Raw genomic sequence first — 19,190 nt, 5'->3', positions numbered from 1 at the left:
AAATACATGATTCAGTGTATGTTACTCTATCACCGTGAACGCCCAGCTTCATCAATGTTTTCCAGTTGTAGCCACTATGGTTCAGCAGTTCTTCCATATTAAGCAAAAAAAAAAAAAAAAGGATTTTTTTTATATTAATGCAGACTTCTTAGGCTTTAAAAATGAAGGAAGGGCAGCTCGAGATAGAACTCTGGGTTTACAAGGAGCACTACATCTGATGAACAGCTGTGAATGAACCTGGCATGGCAAAGATTCAAGAATACAACTGCTTAGCTTTTTAAGTCCTATAGATAAAGCCAATGAATAACCTGAGGGAGACAATGCTTTTCTCCACTGCTTCCTCCCTCTTCCCCCTCAAATGCCACAAGTTATTCTTTACACAGGAACAAACATTAAGGCATCCTAACTATGTGGTATTAAAACGCCTGGCCAAGAAACAGAGATTTGGTTTTTAGTGCCTATTGAATTTCTTTCACTACCAGCAATTAGCCTGGAGAAGGAAAGAGAATCCATCTGCTCGCTGCAGTGCTACTAAGAAGTTCCTAATAACGATGCAGATGTTTCCAAATAGAAAGTGGATGGGATGCCCAGATGTCTTTCATTGTCATATTTTTCCAAGCAGCCTGACAAATCTCAGATGTAAAAAATAAATATGAATGATGCGTCTGTCTCGCCAGCAAAAATAAAAAGCATGTTTGACACAAAAAGCAAACAAAGCAAGAAGAGGTCAGAGCTTCACCGGTCTCTGTCCAATTAAGTTAGCACATAATCAGCCACCGAAATGTTGCATGGCATTACGAGAACTGAACTGCTGGTCACTTTGATACCAAATTCCTTTAATTGATTTATTTCACCTTGTGTTCCCTATTAATGAGCAACTGTTAACTACAGGAAGACGTCTTTTTTTTTTTTTTTCCTCTAGTAGTTAATGTTCTGAGCATCAGAAATTTGGAATCTCTCAAGTGCTGGACGTAATGAGAATATATCATTATTCATTCTTGGCAGGGAAACTCTGCAAACTGATTAAGAAAGAGAACTTGAAACAAACTGAGAGTCAACCCCATGAAAGCAAATTGAGAAATACCATTAAAATAGCAAAGCACAGATATAAAGGCATCTGTTTGCAAATTCACTTGTGATTAGTGATAACATAATAATAATAAAAAAAGCCATTTATTTGGCTTTGGAAGAACCTAAGCAGAACAGAGTTATACAGCACTGCCAAGGACAAATAGTTATTGTAGTTAATTACATAGTTTTTGAATACTTAATGAACGTTGGTTAAAACTGAGAGTTTAAAAAAAAAAAAAAAGTGAACTGGGTTTCTGTCTGCGTCACAGCTCTAAGAAAGAAATCAACAAAAGTTCTGATGCTATTAATTATACAACCTGTGATGATATTAAATACACTGTATTTTCAACCCACCAAGCATTCTGAGCATACTTAAATATATTTTTCAAGGAATTTTCAAAACAGCTTTTGCCACAGATCAAATTAAAGCAACAGACACACCTCAAAGTAATCTCAGTCTAGAAGTACCAGGTCAATTTTCCAGAAATGCCAAACTGAGCTTTGGTGAAAAATAAAGGAAGCTAAAACAGGTTACCGGGAGAAAACACCAGGTGAGAATGAAACACCGTGAGGAAAATTTACAAGCGTGCTATAGCTGGCACCTGAAATTCGGATCAGCTCTGTACCAACACTGCTTCCATATAAAAAGGGTCATGTGTGTAAAGAGAGCAACAGACATTACTTACAATCTGGAGAAAATCAAGTGTGTGACATTTGACTCTCCCAAATACATGGGTGCAAAGGACCAAGTATTTTGGACATATGCATCAGGAAATGTTCAACAACATGATTAAGTTAAGCTGGATATGTGTACTCAATGTTACAAGAAAACCTGGAAGATATTGATGTTGACTTTAACCCTTGAAAGCTCGGGAAGCAGTTTGACTTAACCTGAATACTTTTCCCCCTATGGCATGGAGTATTTTCCAAGCAGAAGGAAGCTTGCTAACCATCCTTGGCAGGTGTCCCCAGACTCTACTAGCTCAGGTATTGCTGGCAGAGGCAGCAGCACCCAGCTCTGGCCTGGATGGCTCGTGCAACCCAGCTTGGCTGGCTTGCATATAAGGTTTTCAAGTAGGCTGTGGTACACACACCGCAGTTCGTACATACCGTTGAGGAAATAAAAAACTCCAGTTCTGCTCCAGGATTGCTTCAAAAAGAACTGGTCTTGCAGAAAAAAATGCTGAAGGCCTCCTTTCCATTCTAAGCAAGTTACAGAAAATGAAGATGCTTTATACAGGTACTTGAAAAAGATGTAAATGAAAAATAGGGACAAAAAAAGTATCAATTACTAAATGCATTTTATATTCTAAAAAGGTAACATTGACTTGATTTAAAATGTATTCTTTGTTGTGTTTTCAACTACTTTCAGTTGCGAACATCCTAAGTTCCCAAATTCTCAAAAAAATGATATTGTTACTTTCACGATTTTTTTTCAGTGATCCAAAATCTTCCCTATGGGAAAATCACTTCTTAACAACCTAAACTTCAAAAACATGTTAATAAAGTGGCAATTATTTCTTTTATTCGAGCTTCTTTGGGAAACTGGCTTCTCTGGGACTCATTCTTTGCTCTCCCTTGAGAAGCTTTCCCGGTTAACTCCCCCACGTCAAAACATGACAATAAATGTCCCAATCACCCTGTCACTATGCAGCACTAAGTAGTGAGAGCAGAACAGCTCTAGGCAGCAGGGTGAAGACCAGATCCATCCTTGAAGTAACCGAGCCTATGCATGTCATTGCCAGTTCCTGCTATGAAAAGTTTGTGAAGAATCAGACTTTATTCAGCTATCTGAAAAAGAGAGGGACAGAAAGACCGGCTTTGCTTCTGACAGGACAGTTGTGGGTTTTTTTTGTGTTTTTTTTTTTTTTTTTTTTTGTTTGTTTTTGTTTTGTTTTGTTTTGTTTTTTTCTTTTTCTTTAAGGGACAAACCACCTCAAAACCACAACTTCCTCAGGGCCAGTCATCGTTCTTGGCAACGTTGGCCTTTTTTTTTTTTTTATTCTTTCTTTCCAGCAAGGACTGCAATATTCATCCAGATATTCATTCAGATATTCATTCATGGAGAACCACTGTGGTTCTCCTCACGCCACTTTCCCAAGGAACCTCGTCAGCAGCAGCTGCTGTTCCCCAGAGCCTTCTCTAATCTATGTGCTTTGATATCTCTTTCTCAAAAGGGCTGAGCTGCTAGGAGAGGCAGAGTTGGTATGACTCAGCATGCCCTGCCAGACAAAGGAGCCTTCGATTTTGAGAACATTTGCTCCCAGCACTTCTGTATTGGCTGGGCATGCAAGCCCTTAGCCAGAACTGTTGTTGTCCTGCACATGCTGAGTAGCAGTCTGGCCAGTTTTGCATGGTAGGTGGACGGTGTCTCCTACATATCTGGTTCGAATTGGGCCCTAAAGGCTTTTCCTGAATCATTAGCTCATTCCCACTTGGTCAATTGTTGCAGACACAAATGGTGGACTGCCGGAACCAACATCCTAAAAAGTAAAATCCCTGAGTATCTGTTTGTGTGGATCCTCTCAATTACAAGGATAACTAACACTTTGCACAAATTTGAAACACATTCCAGAAGAGATGGAATCAAAGGAAACAGTATCTACTACATTAGTAAACTATTACCACCTTTACATAAAAGGGAAAAACAAACCCAAAAACTTCAGGCCAACATGATTAATAAGATGCTCCAAGGCAGGAAACAGCCACAAACCTGTCTCTGACCGTCACACCATTCTTTGACTTTCAAAAATAATTAACAGAGTTACTACCTGTTCTTTAACATTACTAACAGGTTTATCATTGAGGAAGTAAAAGCCCAACTACATTTTTTCCTGAACAAAAGCACTTTCTATTACTTATTCCTACCATCAAGGCAACAAACAACCATGTTATATGGAGGTCTCAAATGCTTTTGAATACACAGGTCACACTAATTTGGACCACTGCATTTAATTCTGTAAGACAATTTCATTAACACAGGACTATGGCAAATGGTTACCCTTTTTAGCTTAGCTGCTCCATGATTCACAGTCTACTGGCAGCCTTTACAAAGACACAAGCAGAATTTCTCCTGCTGTCCGTTAGGATAAAAGCAGCAAGCAAAAACAAAGTTTTATTCGGGAAAAATATCCAAACTGTTCTGGTCCTGCAGCAAGTAAAAAGTTAGGTAAAGAGCCAGAATCCGTCCAATTTTAGCAATAGCTGATCAGTTCCCAAGCAGAAACAGACACCAGAGCAGCTGTCCATGCACTGAAGTTAAGAAAGACCAGAAACAAGGTCTTGAAGGTTTATGTCCATTGGGTCTATGGAACTGTTTGAAGTGGATGAGGAGGTGCACCACCTCACACTTAGATAGCTATGCTTTAATACACAGCATGTTCTCTGTACACTTTCTTGTAAAAGAAGGTGGGGAGAAAAAGAGCATTTAAAGGTATACAAAAGGCCTGGGTTAGATTAAGACATGTTTAAGAACTGAGCAAGATTTTTTTTGGCAGTGCGCCTATCCCAACACACCCCAGAGAACCGTGCAATGGAGAAGCACATGGGAGTCCTTCACACTTCCCCTGCTCCCAGAGCACGGCTGGTGCCAACCTGGCCCCGCAGTACTTCGTCTGTCCTTTGGTCTGGCCCAGCTAAACGAGCCCCTCAGTGCAGCCCGTACCCACATCGCACCCTTCCCTGCTCCCCCTGGAGGATAAAAGTACATGAATCCAAGGTGCCTGGTTAGGTAGGCCAGGCAGAAATATGGGAGAAGAAGGAAAATCTTACTGTTCCTTGCCACCTCATGGACTGAGTTGTTTGCCATTAACAACAGAAGCGAGAGCTTTTCCTTGTACAAGTCATGCATGAGCAAATACTCGAGTATGAGAAAGGCCTCTGAACTGTGTCACGTGCTAAGTGGGCACAATTATTCTTTCTCGACTTACAGAGGGCGATAAGAAAGGGTCAGAAAAGTGAGCGTCAACTCTACCTTCATTAGTCTCAGGAGTCATTTAGCTACTTTATCTTGGCCTGGGATAAACCTGCTCTCTGGCATGCATGTCACTAACTTTGCAGCTAAAGCAGCCTGTGTTTTATCTGTGGGAAGTGCTGAGATTCCAAAGGATACAAACAGCCCCACCGAGACATACCAGAGCCTTCACTTGCATCTCTCCCGAAATGTTCTCATTTTTCCAGGGAATTTTTAAAAAATGGCACTGCCAGTCATACTAGAAAGGAAAGCACACAAACAGAAAGCTTTCCTTAGCTATTCCTAACAGCACAAGCCAATAAACCTCTTCCTCACGCACCCTGCTTTCTTCCCAAACCACACAGTATTTGATGGAGTCTAACCCAGATTTCCCACAGGTCAGCCCCTCCCCGTCATTACCGCAGGAGAAGCCAACTTCCCTCAGATAGCAATTTTCTCTTTTCCAACTCAAACTGCAGACTCAGACTTGTGTGTCTTTCAGTAACCTCCAGAATCCTATCTTGACATTCTTATCCCATGTTATTGGAATACTCAGAAGAATTATTAGACAAGGCATTCTGGAAAAAAATAAATAAATTAAAAAACACTGTTTTCACAGCAAACAACAGCTGGGTCATGCTGTTACTTCGTTATGTTTTACTGTTGCATTTTGGAAAGATTTACGTATTTCTGTAAACCAGAAATGGATCTGAAGAAACTCAGTCCACTGGGAGCAAAATTAACTGCGAGGATGTTCTCACGTTAGTCGTTTCTGTGTGCATTCCGATCAGCTTCAGTTGCCCAATGCTGTGTCACCCCGCATAAGACAAACAAGATTACTTACTCATCTACATAGTGCTTTAGAAGAACAAACAGAAGCAGTCAGTGAACTCTGAAGGGCATCGATGCTAAACACACAGTACTGCAAGAATTACTGCGCTTGAACCCCATGTGGCTTGAACCCCATGAGGAAACCGGAGGAAAGGTTCTACCGAAAGGAGGAGCATTGGCTGCCAGCCAGTCTCTGGGAACCTTCAAAATTGCTCAAAGTACACCTGAGATCAGTTTTCCTTCTTATGCAACATGACGATGTAATATCCAGAAATTTTTGGAGATTTTAACTGAAGTTGCCTAGTTTCCCCTAGGTTTGGATTCTTACCTATGTCTGTATTTCTAAAATCTTTGTAGAATATACTGAGGAACAAACCAGCTGACATGAGATATCTCACAATGGGAAAAAATGCAGTAACTCCATAAACTTCAGAGGGAAAAAATCCAGCACTGGTCATGTGGTATGAAAAGTACAATTTTGTATTGCACTACAAAATGCTATATTCTCATTATTTGTCCCATAAAAGACATAGGCTGAAAAATCGACCTGCAGAACGCAGACTGATTAAAAAAGAGCATTTTCTTTAGGTGAAGGAGAGTGTCTTGGTGCTTTCATAGGATCCCGTTTCAGTACTAAATTTGTATGATGCACATGTAAAACACATAAACAAGCACAAGCCCCCGCGAGCTGTAGGAGGATTCATTTCCTCATGTTCCTGACCTCTAATTCACATAAACTCATCTTGATAAGGCAGCCCTTCTGCTTCCAATTAGCGTGTTTTCTCAGGCAATGACTGTCCGGGTACATATGCTGAGGTTCAGTGAAGCTCCTCCTTTTTAACCCAGTTGTAGAGCTCGAGGTGAAGGGCTGGGGAAGGGCAGATGACTGGCTGGAGCTGGCAGAACAAATCCCACATACACCACTGGGTAGCCCGACCCTCACCCCCCTGTTCTCATTGTTATCTTACCTAGCCAACTTCAAAGCATTTTTAACTCTCCCATGTGCATCTTTCTTATCAAACTCAATTGAAACAAGCTACTTTGCATCTGAACTAGGGAACTCGGTTCTGCAGTGCTGTCCAGCACTTGGAGTTTATCTATATCAATATTATCCTTTCCTTCGTAAGGGTGGTCCTTACTTTGGTGTGACTTCACCTTAGAAATTGCTGTGAGAATATCATCTGTAATCCAAACAGGCTCCCCTCGCATGGGAACTGTTGTTTACAGGATATTTAAAAAAACTCTGCTGTCCATTACCACCACCATTTGTCAAATGTTATCTTCTTCCTGTGTAATTTGGGTGCATGTGTAATTTTTATTGGGAAGCTGCACAATCCTCGGAATGGCTGCATGTACTGATCTTTCTCTTTTTTCATTTTTCCCTTCATACAGATTTGTGTGTGCTTTACTATTCTGGCTTTGGGTGCCTGTGGTGGGAATCAAGCCTTTATCCTTGGTTTTATTTAAGAATAATTTTCCTTTGTTATTGCCAAGAACTGAAGACGACTTAAACAGATGGATGTCCCTACTCCCATCGTCAGGAGGTAAGCGTAACCTCCCTCAGAGAGACAGAGTATATAAGTCACTTTCTAGCACCTTTTGATCCATTCCTGCTCAAGTTTTTTTTTCTCAAAAAAGTTTTACAAGCTTTTATTCAGCTCTGAAAAGTCTGGGTTTTCTTTCACTCATACACATTTCAGAGCAAACAGGATAAAGCCTGCACAGCAGAGACCAGGGATCGTATATCTATTTATAATTTTCTTAATTATCTTGCTACCTTGAAAGGTCTCTTTCCCCAAGCTGTGCATGGCTCTGATCCTCTTTGTCACAGCCTTGCTGACAAGCAGAGCGGCAGCTCTAAAGCAGGGCACTTAATTAATATAATTTCTTGAATGTACCTGGAATACGATTTCAATACATCTCACTACGTCTTATCAATCTTTAAAAAATGAGGAAAAATATGTATAGTACATGTTTCTATTCCTTGCTTTGCCACAAATCTCCTGTTTGGTTACAGTAGATAATTTTCTCTGCGAGTTAGCTACTACCTACATGTACAAATATTTTTCATCCCTGCTAATGTATCATTATAATTAAAGCAAATGCTTTATGTATATTAACACAATCTTTAATGTATAGCAATTGTTCAATCAATTTTGAAAAGGCAAGGCTGGACGGTGACTATACCAGGAAACATCCAGCTACCTCACTGCGTACTGAACTTCTAGACAGTGATAATTTCTTCTCAAAAACTTGTTGTTGGATGATAGGTCGTGAATATTAGTCATAATTAGGGAAACTCCAACTACATATTAGGGGAAAAATTGTAATGAGGGTAACCAAACACTGGAACAGGAGCCTGGATAGGTTTTGGCATCTCCTTCTTGGGAGATTTTTTTTTTTTTTTTTAAAAAGAAACAATTACTGAGCTGCTATGCCTTGATCCTATGAACTTTTGAGCTACAGAGGACAAACAGATAAATGCACCAGGGAAACTGAGAGGCATCTCAGAAGACAGCATCTAATGAACAGCCTACAAACAAGCACCTTAATTTTCCTCCATTCACGTCAGAAACTTTGGATGTTCACGTAAAGCAAGAACTGTTTTTGTTTATTTGTTGATTTTTTTTTAATTTATTTTTTTTAAGCTAGGTGTAAATAGCCTGCACACATGAAGACACGAGTGTTCATCACTGAACTCTGGCAACAGGATGCTAAATTGCAGTGCCCACCACATTAGTGGAAATACACCAAGTCCACTAGCTCAGCCTGAGAGGAAAAACATCTCACTAACTCAACTCTGCACCCAACTGTCTGGTTTCCCTATGTGTCTCTGATGACAGATACCATTAAAAAAGAGGAAAAAACAGGAAATACTAAATCCAAGACACTTTCCAAGAACAAGATGAATCCCAAATTCCATCTGAGGACAAGTGGGCCAAGCCCAACTGTAAACTTTGAGGACACAGAAAGCAGGTCTGAAGCCTAATCAAGGGCTAGACACCCATACCTCAGTATGAAAGCATACAGAGGATGGACATCCTGGGTCATAATCACCAGGAGCATTCTGGGTTGAGACCAAAGCAATGGTGGCTCTGTAGAACCCACTCAGCTTCTTAGTTGTATTTGCACTTAGCAGTTGACTCCACATTTGTACCAACACTGATATCCATGCAAGTGAGGTTAAATCTACTTCAGGTTATGCTTAAGCAGAATGAGACTACACTTCTGTCTGCAGTGCAAACACACCCACTCAAACCCTTGGAGAGGGCTCTAATTCCATTGCAGACAAAGGTATTACTTGTCTACTTCTATTTCTAGATGTGCTTGATGCTTTTTTCATTATTTTTCCTCCCACTCTTCCTCCTCCATAGATCCTCTCTCTTTTTCCCCCCACGTATTGTAAATACATCCATCACCATTACTCATTTTCCTTTGTACCACATGGTGCTGCTCCTGTTTGAAAAACTACTTTGTTGACTACCTTTCCCTTTGATTAAGCCAACTGTTACCTGAGCAGCTCTGGTTAAAGAGAAAGGATGTCTTCAGATGAAGATATACAGAGGTTATTGCCACCAATACCGCTTACAGAAGAATTCTTACATGGTAACATGTTACAAACAAAACGTGTTGCACTGAGTCTCCACAGAAATCACTTCCATCTTTCCCATTATTGTGCTACAAGCTTGTGTTGTGTGCTGTGCAGTATCTAAAATATCCTCCATCAGAACACAGGTCATGAGAAATTCTGCTAAGAAAGGCTTCAGACACCTTCTGGCACAACGGTTCTAAGAATTTCTAATGTGCCTGGGGAAGTGCTCAGGGAGGTCTCTGAAGCAAGCAATAGTCTTCCTATTCTTTTACCTTCTTTTCCAGGGTCTCATTCCCCAGCAACCAGGAGCAATTCCCAAATCATTTCTTCCTCCTACATGTTTCCCACCTGGGACAAAGACACTTGAACCCAGTGCCATGGCAACCCCATCAGCCACACAAGCACTTTGGTTCTTTAGGGAAAATGAAAATTCTGAAAGGAAGCTGGAAGATAAAGGCTCCTATTCCTTGTTTCCCACTGTTAGGAAGTAATTACAAAAATACTTTAATCTGAAGTGCTCTCTGGGTGAATAGGTTGTCATTTAAAAAAATACTACAATGTGAAAGGGAAAATAAAATTGGAAAACTTTGAGCACATTAACATGCTGTGTAAATTCCAAGCTAAAAGGTTGGTTGTCATCATTATACTATATAAAAAGAAAGTGCATGGAAAAAATAATAAATGAATGAACAGGAGGAAAGATAAATCAAACTCTTTGTGATCAGCTCAAATAGAATATGATCCAAAACCTGCCTCATCAGCCCACTGACGTAAATCTGAGTCTTCTCACTGACTCCACTGGACTTGGATCAGGCTTTTACATTCTTGAGAAATACGATTTGGATTTTATTTTTCCCATAATCCTGATCCTGATTCAGAAGAGCTTGCAAAGAAGGCCTCCTGTGTGCAAATTTGATTCTAGTTCTTCAGTTCTTTGCTTGTTTCTATTGTTTCTTGAATGCTTTCAAGGAACAAGGTTAATGATCGCACATCTCAGTGATGTTTGTCAGCTTATTAAGAAAGGAGGGCAGATTCTATTCATCCTGTCCAGACAGAATGATATCATTATTATGCTTTCAAAGCCTTCCAGCTCAGGTCTGTCCAGAGAGCAGTTCTTTCCATTCCTAAGTGAAACAGTATTTGGTGATAAAATCTTAAAAGATTTATTTAAATAACGTTTTAACATGACAGTCTCATATATTCCTGTTGTTTTGTTTTGTTTTTTTCAGTTTTGTATGCATAGCTTGCTCCCCCTCTTCCCCCCTGAACCTTCACCCCTCTACGTAAAATTTTTTATCTTTGTTTATTTTTGCCCTTAAGAATAAGTGTTTTTTCTTTAACAAACATTATTTGGGAATAACACTCATGACGTGAACACTGATCTTGAGTACCTGTAGTATTCAACTAAAATGAGAATCACAGATGTTCAGTATCTTTAGGATCAAGACTTATATTACTGGGGAAGTGGAGCTCACAAAATGTCATCCCAGGGCAATCTAATATGGAAAAGCCGTTAAGAGACAATCAGGCATATTTACACCCATGAAGAACTCTAGAGATCATCCTGCTCTATGATAGGATTTCCAGACTATACCTAACCAGACGCTCATCTCAAATGCTTAAAAACAAATTTCAAGTGCCTTTAAAAAAAGTTTCAGAAGCCATACTCCCTCCTACTGGTCCAGCAGACTTCTTACTGAGCATCAGCACTCACACAGCAAGCAGAACATTTTCTGCTCCCCAGCGACCCTGCCAAGTAACCAAATGCTAGAGCAGAACGTGTGCTTGGTGGCATCCTGCAAGCTGCTGCCCCACAAGGTACGTCTGCATTAACCAAGTCACAGAGCTTTCCGTATGGCTGATACAGGATATCAACTACTTACGTATTTTCAGAAACAGTGTGGAGCCTTGCACAAACCACCTTCAAGATAAAGTACCAGACATGGATAATGCCAACGTAGTCATATTTAGGAACAGAATTATTCTCTAAGCAGCTTATTCATTTCAACTTAAGAGTAACCGGTAAGTTAAAGATGGTAACCCATTATAGCTCAAACTACACGTAGGAGCTGCCCCTTTTTCCACCTGCCAGAGTAATGGATGGTCAGAGGCTGCTGGCTGTGGAAATCATACCTCTTCCTCTCTTTGTTTGTCATCTTTGTCATTTATCTCCTTTTCTAAAGCTGAAAAGATTCATTAAGATTCTGGGCTATAAAGTCCCCACTGTCAATAAATGCATTTCTGGGATGCCTTTTTCCCCTAGCACAAGCCAGAGGAAAGCATGCTACATTAAATGGAAATTTCTGTGAAACTCAGAAATCCACATATTCCTTCTAAACCTAATTAGGAGGTCCTCTGCAGTCTCAGCAGCCTGTCTCAACTCATTGTCACTAGCTGTAAGCATGTACTTCTTCATTCATATTCTGCTACCAGGTGCACGGTAGTTGATTCTACGTCCCTTCTGAACACTGATACAAATTTTCAGTCATTTTCTCAAATTCAAACAAAAAAAAAACACAGGACGGTACATGTATTCTGCATATATGGTATGGAAATTCTTGTTCCAGGTCAAGATTACATTAAACATTATAAACTGACCAGTTTATACATGGTTTTCTGTGTAACTCATGTGATCCAGTTGTTCGCAAGGAAGAATAGTTAAGCCTCTTTCCTATTCCCAGGGGAGAAATCCACTTGATGTTTCTTGATGCTGTATCACTTCCTCCCATATTAAAGTGGTTTTCAACGGCTAGAACTTCCCAGGGGAGGCCTTGGCTACCATCCTGCTGAAGAGGAAAAGCTTCCGCTGTCCAGCAGCACTAACCAGAATTAACTGGCTCAGAATTTCAAAGCAGCAAACTGGCGCACCCAGTGCAGTGGAGACTACAGGTACCAATTCATTTTGATTTTTTTTTTGTACTTATGTTAACACGAACTGTTGGGGTCATCCTACTAAATTCCATGTGAGTGCCTTCATTGCCTCACATTAGCAGAAGGAAAATCAGGCTCTGAGAAATAAAGCAGGAAAAAATCCATTGAATTAGCAGACAGATTATCCATGAAATAAAAATAAACACTCCATGAAATAGAAATAAAACACTCCTGCCACCAGGCTGTCAAAAAATGGAGAAATTATCCACATTTCCCTGATCTCACAGGGTGAGGGTGTAGGCAAATGGGGCATTTTCTAAGCATAAAACAACAACAAAACCTGCCTGCCATATGGCAGATAAACATCATTCCTTAAACCTGTGAGTTAATGCAGTTAATTGAAAACGATCACTCCACAAAGCAAACGATGAAAACAACACAGTGGTGCACAGCAGCCATCATTCCCTGAAGAGGCTATAGATAGCCATGGATACGGTAAGTTGGAATCAGCACCGGGTGCTGCTTCGAGGGTAAGATTACTTTGCTGCCTAAGGGGGAAGGCTAACCCCACAGTATCCAATAGCTTGAGGCATCCTAATATCTTCTCCAGAAAGCCAGATTTATGGTTCCCACCTTTCCAAGAAAGCTCACTGAAATTTTATCACAAATAATCGTAATAAAAACAGGAAAGAGAGGTAGATAGATCATACATGTCTATCTGTTTCTAAGAGGACACAGTACACGAACTGATAAAAACTCCGCTACATTGCAATCACTGCTAATATCTTGATCTTAAGCTGGTAATATTTTTGACTTAGAATTCCTAACCCCATTCTATCTGTTTGTTTGAAAAACCATCCAACAAACTCCCAAATGTTATAAAATCCTGCAGGAATACCAGATGTCTTGTGAGACTGAAAGCCTCTTCTGTATAGCTGGGGTTGAAAGCTTTTATGGTAATAGTATCTTACAAATAAAACTGACTTCTTTTAGAGGGAACACAATGCAGTATATCCTATTTCATTGTGGTAGAGGGATTTTACACAATGTTTCCCACTTCACTGATAACAACAATTTTATGTACTTTTTTATCTTAATATCTAGTTTGTTGAGTCATCTGTCATCTATTACTAAAACTTGGATTCTCATCTGTGTTGGCTAAAGATGCGGCTGAACTTCTAAACCGCCAGCAGACTGTACTCTTCATTTCTGCCTCTGGCCTGAGTGGAGGACAGAGGCAGGAGAGATCGAGAAAGATTTTCATGAATCTGTATGAGCTAGACTGATTAAACACGGCTGTTTCACAGTGGTATAATATGCAGATGTATTTCCTGAACTCAAATGTGCGTAAAAGCTCTAAGCTGTCAAAAGTAAGTTAGAAAGATTTCCTGTGAACTTGAGTAATGTTTACTAATTATTTAGTTAGAAGAGCTGCTATGTTAACCCATCATGTGGGCCACGCATTTCCTCGGGCTCCACAGGCTTCAGCAGCTTGCTTTTACCTTGGTATTTGCATCTCAAAGAAGCATTTTGAAGACATAAGGGTAAAGCCAATATAACTTACTGCTTTCTTGTGCCTACTCCCTGCCAAGATGGAACTACCAAACAACAGTGTAGACGAGGATCCAGTTTACCTTATACAACTAAGGATAACAGTGTAATAAGGATCAGTCTTGGCACTATTGGGAATAGCTATAACTGGGTATAGCTAGTAATTATGAAAGGTGGTTAAAAGCAGAGAAATCATTCCAGCCAAAAAGAAACCAGAAGGGAAAATTTGGCAGCCTCCATCTAACATCTTTCAATGAAAACCAGGAAAGATTGAACAGACTTGCAGTTTTCACAGCAGACTGGAAAGTGGCTTACATCCTGGCACCATGAAAAGGAGACCTTTAGACAGATCTGAAAATTACAGATCAGTGGAAGCTCACCTCTAGAAGAAAACTTATTTAACACATAAGACACCCTCTTGGGAGAAAGTTCAAGATACCAATAGCAACTGAAACACCTACAGCATTCTCACAAAAGCCCAGGCATATAATTCTCTTATCTATGCCAGGATTAGCAAGGGAGTCAGCATTCTTATACATGGACTGTCGAGAGGTTCTCTGACCACTTTGGATCTGCAAATGAGCTGTGTAGGAAGTACACTGAACTGTCTGGCAGGGCAAAAATCAAGGGGAGTTTTTCTGTGTATATTACCGATTAGAAAGGATGCTAAAAGTCTACTATAAAGACACTTTACCAAGACTTGCAAGCTTGTTCTAGCTCACAGGGACAGGTAAGGACATGATGTTTTCAGTCAGCTCACAGTAAAGGAATTGATCGGTAAAACTGACATTGTGGTGGATTCTGTACACATAGAAACTAAAAAGTCCATATAACATTGGTTCTTTGGTAGTGGAAATTCCTTTGCGTTAGGTCAAGCGTTACCTGGGAATATAACTTTTCGGAATGGAATAGTCTGGGTGTCTTAGAGGAACAGAGCTCTTTTAAAATATTTTAAAATAGATCTGCTATAAGGCACCCCCCCACTCTCCCCACTCCCCTTTTCCTACCCCAATAAGCTGCGTGTTCTACAGGACTGGGCCATACCTTGACATCACCAGGCACTTTCACCTAGGTATAGTTACGTGTGTGAGTCATCCAGGAATCTGTGGCTGTTACTTCTAGGAACTTCAAATTCAAAACACATCAATCAACAAGTCAGTTGCAAACACAGTGGTAGGCAAGTGGGCGAACAAAAGTTTTCCTTGGTTTTGCATTACAAATTATAGGAGAAAGGGGAGGGAAGAGAATATCTTGCAGATGGCCAGGAAGCAAATGCTAATATATCAGTCACAGAAAGAATGACAAAGTGATAGCTTTGGTGGAGCTCCCTCATCAGAAGACTTTACATCAGGCAAGCTGAAATACAGAAACATTTGTGTAGTACATCAGTAAAGCACCTACCAGAATTTACCACGAACACAGACTGCTGGATCATACCATAATCGAAGGTTTCAGCTTGTTCATTTTTGCCAGGAGCGAACAAGTTGGTAGCCCAGGATCTGCACCGCCCAGCTCTCTACAGCACCAACCAGGCTTCAGAGTGCTCCCAGAAACATCACGCTGCACTCAGCTGTTTCAGTACAAGACTGACAAGCCTTGTACTCCAGTGGCAGACACAAGCAACTCTTCTCTCCTATCCTCCATTTCCATCTGAAGCAAAAAGCTGTACCTTTTTCAGAATCATCTGGTGGCATAGCAAGTTCCCTTAGTCTGGGAAGCATGTCTATGTATCTTGATCAAGTTCTGCTTCATTTCATGATGCTTCTTTTTCACTGAATGCCCTCCAGATATCCACATCTGCCTTTGTGGTTCTTGGCTCCCCTTGCCAAGAAAGGCTCTGTTATGTACTGCATAGATCTTTTCCAGACAAATGCTAAAATAACAACGCTGAGCATCATAGAAACAGATCTCCTTTGCCAAAGGATGGAATAAAGTGATCCACAAGGAACAGCCTGAACTTCTTGATCACCAAGAAATCAGCTACAGACACAAGGCTTTGACACTAAGAGGATCACGACTAGTCACAAAAAGGTAGCTGCTGTTCTTAAGTGCTCCCAGAGACCAAACAAGAGAAAATGAAAAAAAAAAAAAAAAAAAAAAAACAAAAAAAAACAGAAAGCATTAAGACCCTCAAGACACTGACTGCATGCCAAACAACATTCAGAGACTCTCAGGCAGGACTCATCATTCACTGTCTCCTTAATCTACATATATTATGAATCACGATTTACAAATTCTTCCACAGAGCTGTGAATACTTTGCCTCAGCTATCACATGTTCCAGTTAACCTTCCTCATGTCACAGCTACCTGAAATTTGCAAAGGCTTCTGTGAGTTCAAAGCATGTACAAATAAAGCCTGTGAGCACATTAAAAATTGTAGAGGAACAAGATGTTGTGTTGACCAAAGCAGACCCAGAAGCTCCATCATCAAAAACATACTGTGGTGTGACCGGTCTGACTCTGCAAGCCTAACCGACAAGGTGGTTTCAAGGTAGAAACGTAGCACTGAACCCATTGTCATTGTAAAAGCTTTTTTGGCATCGTTCAGTCAATCATATGACAGAGGTGCATAAGCAATGTTTGAATGACCTCATTTGGGTACCAAAAGCAAAGTACCTTTGACAGCACAGAGCTCAGAGAAAAGCTAGGTCGATTAGCCTGCATGGTACAGACTGCTGCTGGTCTCCGGGCCTGCTGTGATATTGCCATGCCGTACCGCTGTCAGCAGCGTGGTCTTGCCTTCTGATGAGGTAACAGAAATGTTACGGGATTTTATTTGAAATAGCTGGCAATTCCTACCTCTTTTTCAGAAACAGGACTGCAAAAACACACCAAATAATTTAAGTCCCTAAGGACTGATGATGAGGAAGTGCTCACTACTCTCCATTTAATGTTTGTATCAAGTTCTAATTCTGGTGTTGTATTTGTTCTCAAACCCTTTTAAGTTGCAAGAACATATGAACACAAGGAAGTACAAAGAGGAATCTGAGAAGCTAAGAGATGCTGAAAGAAGGTAAACTACTGAAAGGAAGACAAGCTGCTCTTTAATCCATAGCATCAAAAAAATTCTACATTTACTACGCAATGCAATGGCTTGTAAGGATTTGTAGAAAATTAAAAAGGAAGGAAAAAACATGCAATGGAATGGATTGAACCACATGGTAATTATTCTCAGGTGGATCAACCATATGACCTTTAAGACCCAGCAGAACTCTTGGATATGTCAAAGGATATATTTGATCAAGACAATTGCTTTCAAACGGTATTAATTGCAGCCAGTAGTAGTAGGAAAACAGTTATCAGTCACTGGCACAATTTAGCTATGCTTGGAAATAAATAAGACCCAGATTTTAAACAGAAGTTGTACAGACAAGCAAGCCTTAATAACAACGTAGAATATTGAAGTCCTGTGAGTATTTCTATTAACACGTCATGTCCCACAACACCATAACAAATTAGGCAGAGCTCAGACTAGTTTCAGCTGAAATCTGTACAAACTTTGCCCTTGGCTTAAGGAGCAAAAAAAAACAACAAGCATTTTGCAGCATTTCTTGAAGAGAACACCACATGGCTAGGTTCTGACCTCCTAGATGCATGCACAAGTGCTGCTCTTGGCAGAGGAACTGTGTACCTGACACTGATGTCATATTTCATCAAAATATTTAAACACTGTCTTTTCAAACAGCTCGGTCAAAACTGCCTCTTTCAAAAGCTACAGTAGGCTACAGTTACCTGGAAGGGATTTGTAAACAAGCACACAGGTGTACTGTACCTTCTCTGTGGACATCGGGGAGCATATCAGCGGTGTGCTGCACTACAGCTGATCGCCTGTACACCATATGGATTCTTCCCTTTTCCTCTTCCATTTGTTTTCCTCTTTCCAAAGGCTCAATGAAGTATTCATCCTTATCAGTTCTTATCATTCCAGCCTGGTGAGGAAGAGAGAAAGCATACACATAAGTCACTTGAGAGCCCAAAGTCCTGGCCTGATGCTTTAAAAACAAATCTCAAGAGGAGTGAAGTATAAAACACTCAGCATATTCCTGTACTGTAAGAATCAAATTACTGCTGGGACCTTTGGTAGTTCCTCTGGACTCCTGGCCAGAGGCGATATCCTCTGCATTCTGATGCTGTTCATCTGCCTCAGGCCCATGTTCAGAGGCATTAAGTTAAAATCTTGTATGGGTATGATAGACATTACCCCTTCAAAAACACAACCAAGACCAAAGTCACATAGGAGTTTATCACTTGCACATTATACACAGTTAATTTGTAACCCATGTACAGTATGCTGAGCACTGTGTGCTGCAAATCCTGAACTCGGAGGTATTCTGAACCTCTCATGGCTCAGACCCTTCATTTTACTTAATTAAAATCAGTAGAAGCCATATGGTTTCCTACTTAAACACATATTGCTAGGTCCTGTAACCATGTAGCCATTGATGATCCTTCAGACTATTTTCTTTTTATGTCTTCCGCCTGAAAAAGCTGTGCAACAGGTTTACAGAGAAGGCAGATTGATCCTGGTGGTTACCACAATTACACTCAGAGTAGTCACACCTGCCTAAATCCAGTTTAAGGGAAAAGAGACTCAAGCTCAGGAGGGAAAATTTCTTTTCAGTATTTGAATATAAATCACAGTAAATAACGGAGAAAGAAATCTGGCAACACGCTCAAGGAAACAGTCACTTAGGAAACCCTTAGTAAAGGCCTTCAACTCTGAAGCTGTCTTGAAGAGCAGTACGACTGCACTCATTCCGACACAGCCAGTAAAAGTGGGAACATCACAAAGGGTGAAAATCAGGTACATAGCATTTGAAGAAATACAGTGGAAAACACCAATGGGATACACATTTTGAGCAATCTGCAAGCTGATTTCAAAGGTATTAACTTACAAAACATGAACCTGACTATAAAATGCAGCAGAGCAATTACTGACAATTACCCATCTGGCCTTATTTTTATACAATGCTGTTCTCCTCACAAGGAAATGATATAGGGATGGCTCTCAGGGCACTTCTCCTCCATCTCCACCAGATCCTCCTGACGTGTGTGCCTGTCCCTTTGTCAAGGGAGGGGACAGGAAGAGACGATTCTGCAGCCCTGTCCTTGTCCATTATGGCTGTTCCCTGCTGAGGGGCAGAGGAGGTGGCAGTGAGGGCAGAGTGGGACTGCAGGGTGCCAGAGTCATTTTCTGCACAAACTTACATAATTTGTCAGACATAAGTAGACAGAATTATGAAAGTATATAATAGCGCATTAAAATGAATATTTTAATCAAGGTATCCAAAATGGCACAAAGGGTATTGCACCACAAGCTT

General features: G+C 40.5%; 1 protein-coding gene across 1 annotated transcript in view; it reads right to left on the bottom strand.

Annotated features, from left to right (window-relative positions):
* Nucleotides 1–19,190, bottom strand: part of ADAMTS3 (ADAM metallopeptidase with thrombospondin type 1 motif 3) — a 142,157-nt gene that overhangs the window by 64,193 nt on the left and 58,774 nt on the right. The window contains exon 10 of the mRNA XM_084286119.1: nt 17,642–17,798. Coding sequence (XP_084142245.1) covers nt 17,642–17,798 — 157 coding nt within the window. The remainder of the gene's footprint in view (nt 1–17,641; nt 17,799–19,190) is intronic.

This window comes from Netta rufina, assembly GCF_964035555.1.
Source record: "Netta rufina genome assembly, chromosome: 4".
NCBI lineage: Eukaryota > Metazoa > Chordata > Aves > Anseriformes > Anatidae > Netta > Netta rufina.
Note: the sequence above shows the minus strand (reverse complement) of the source record. Positions and strands in the feature narration are given on the sequence as shown.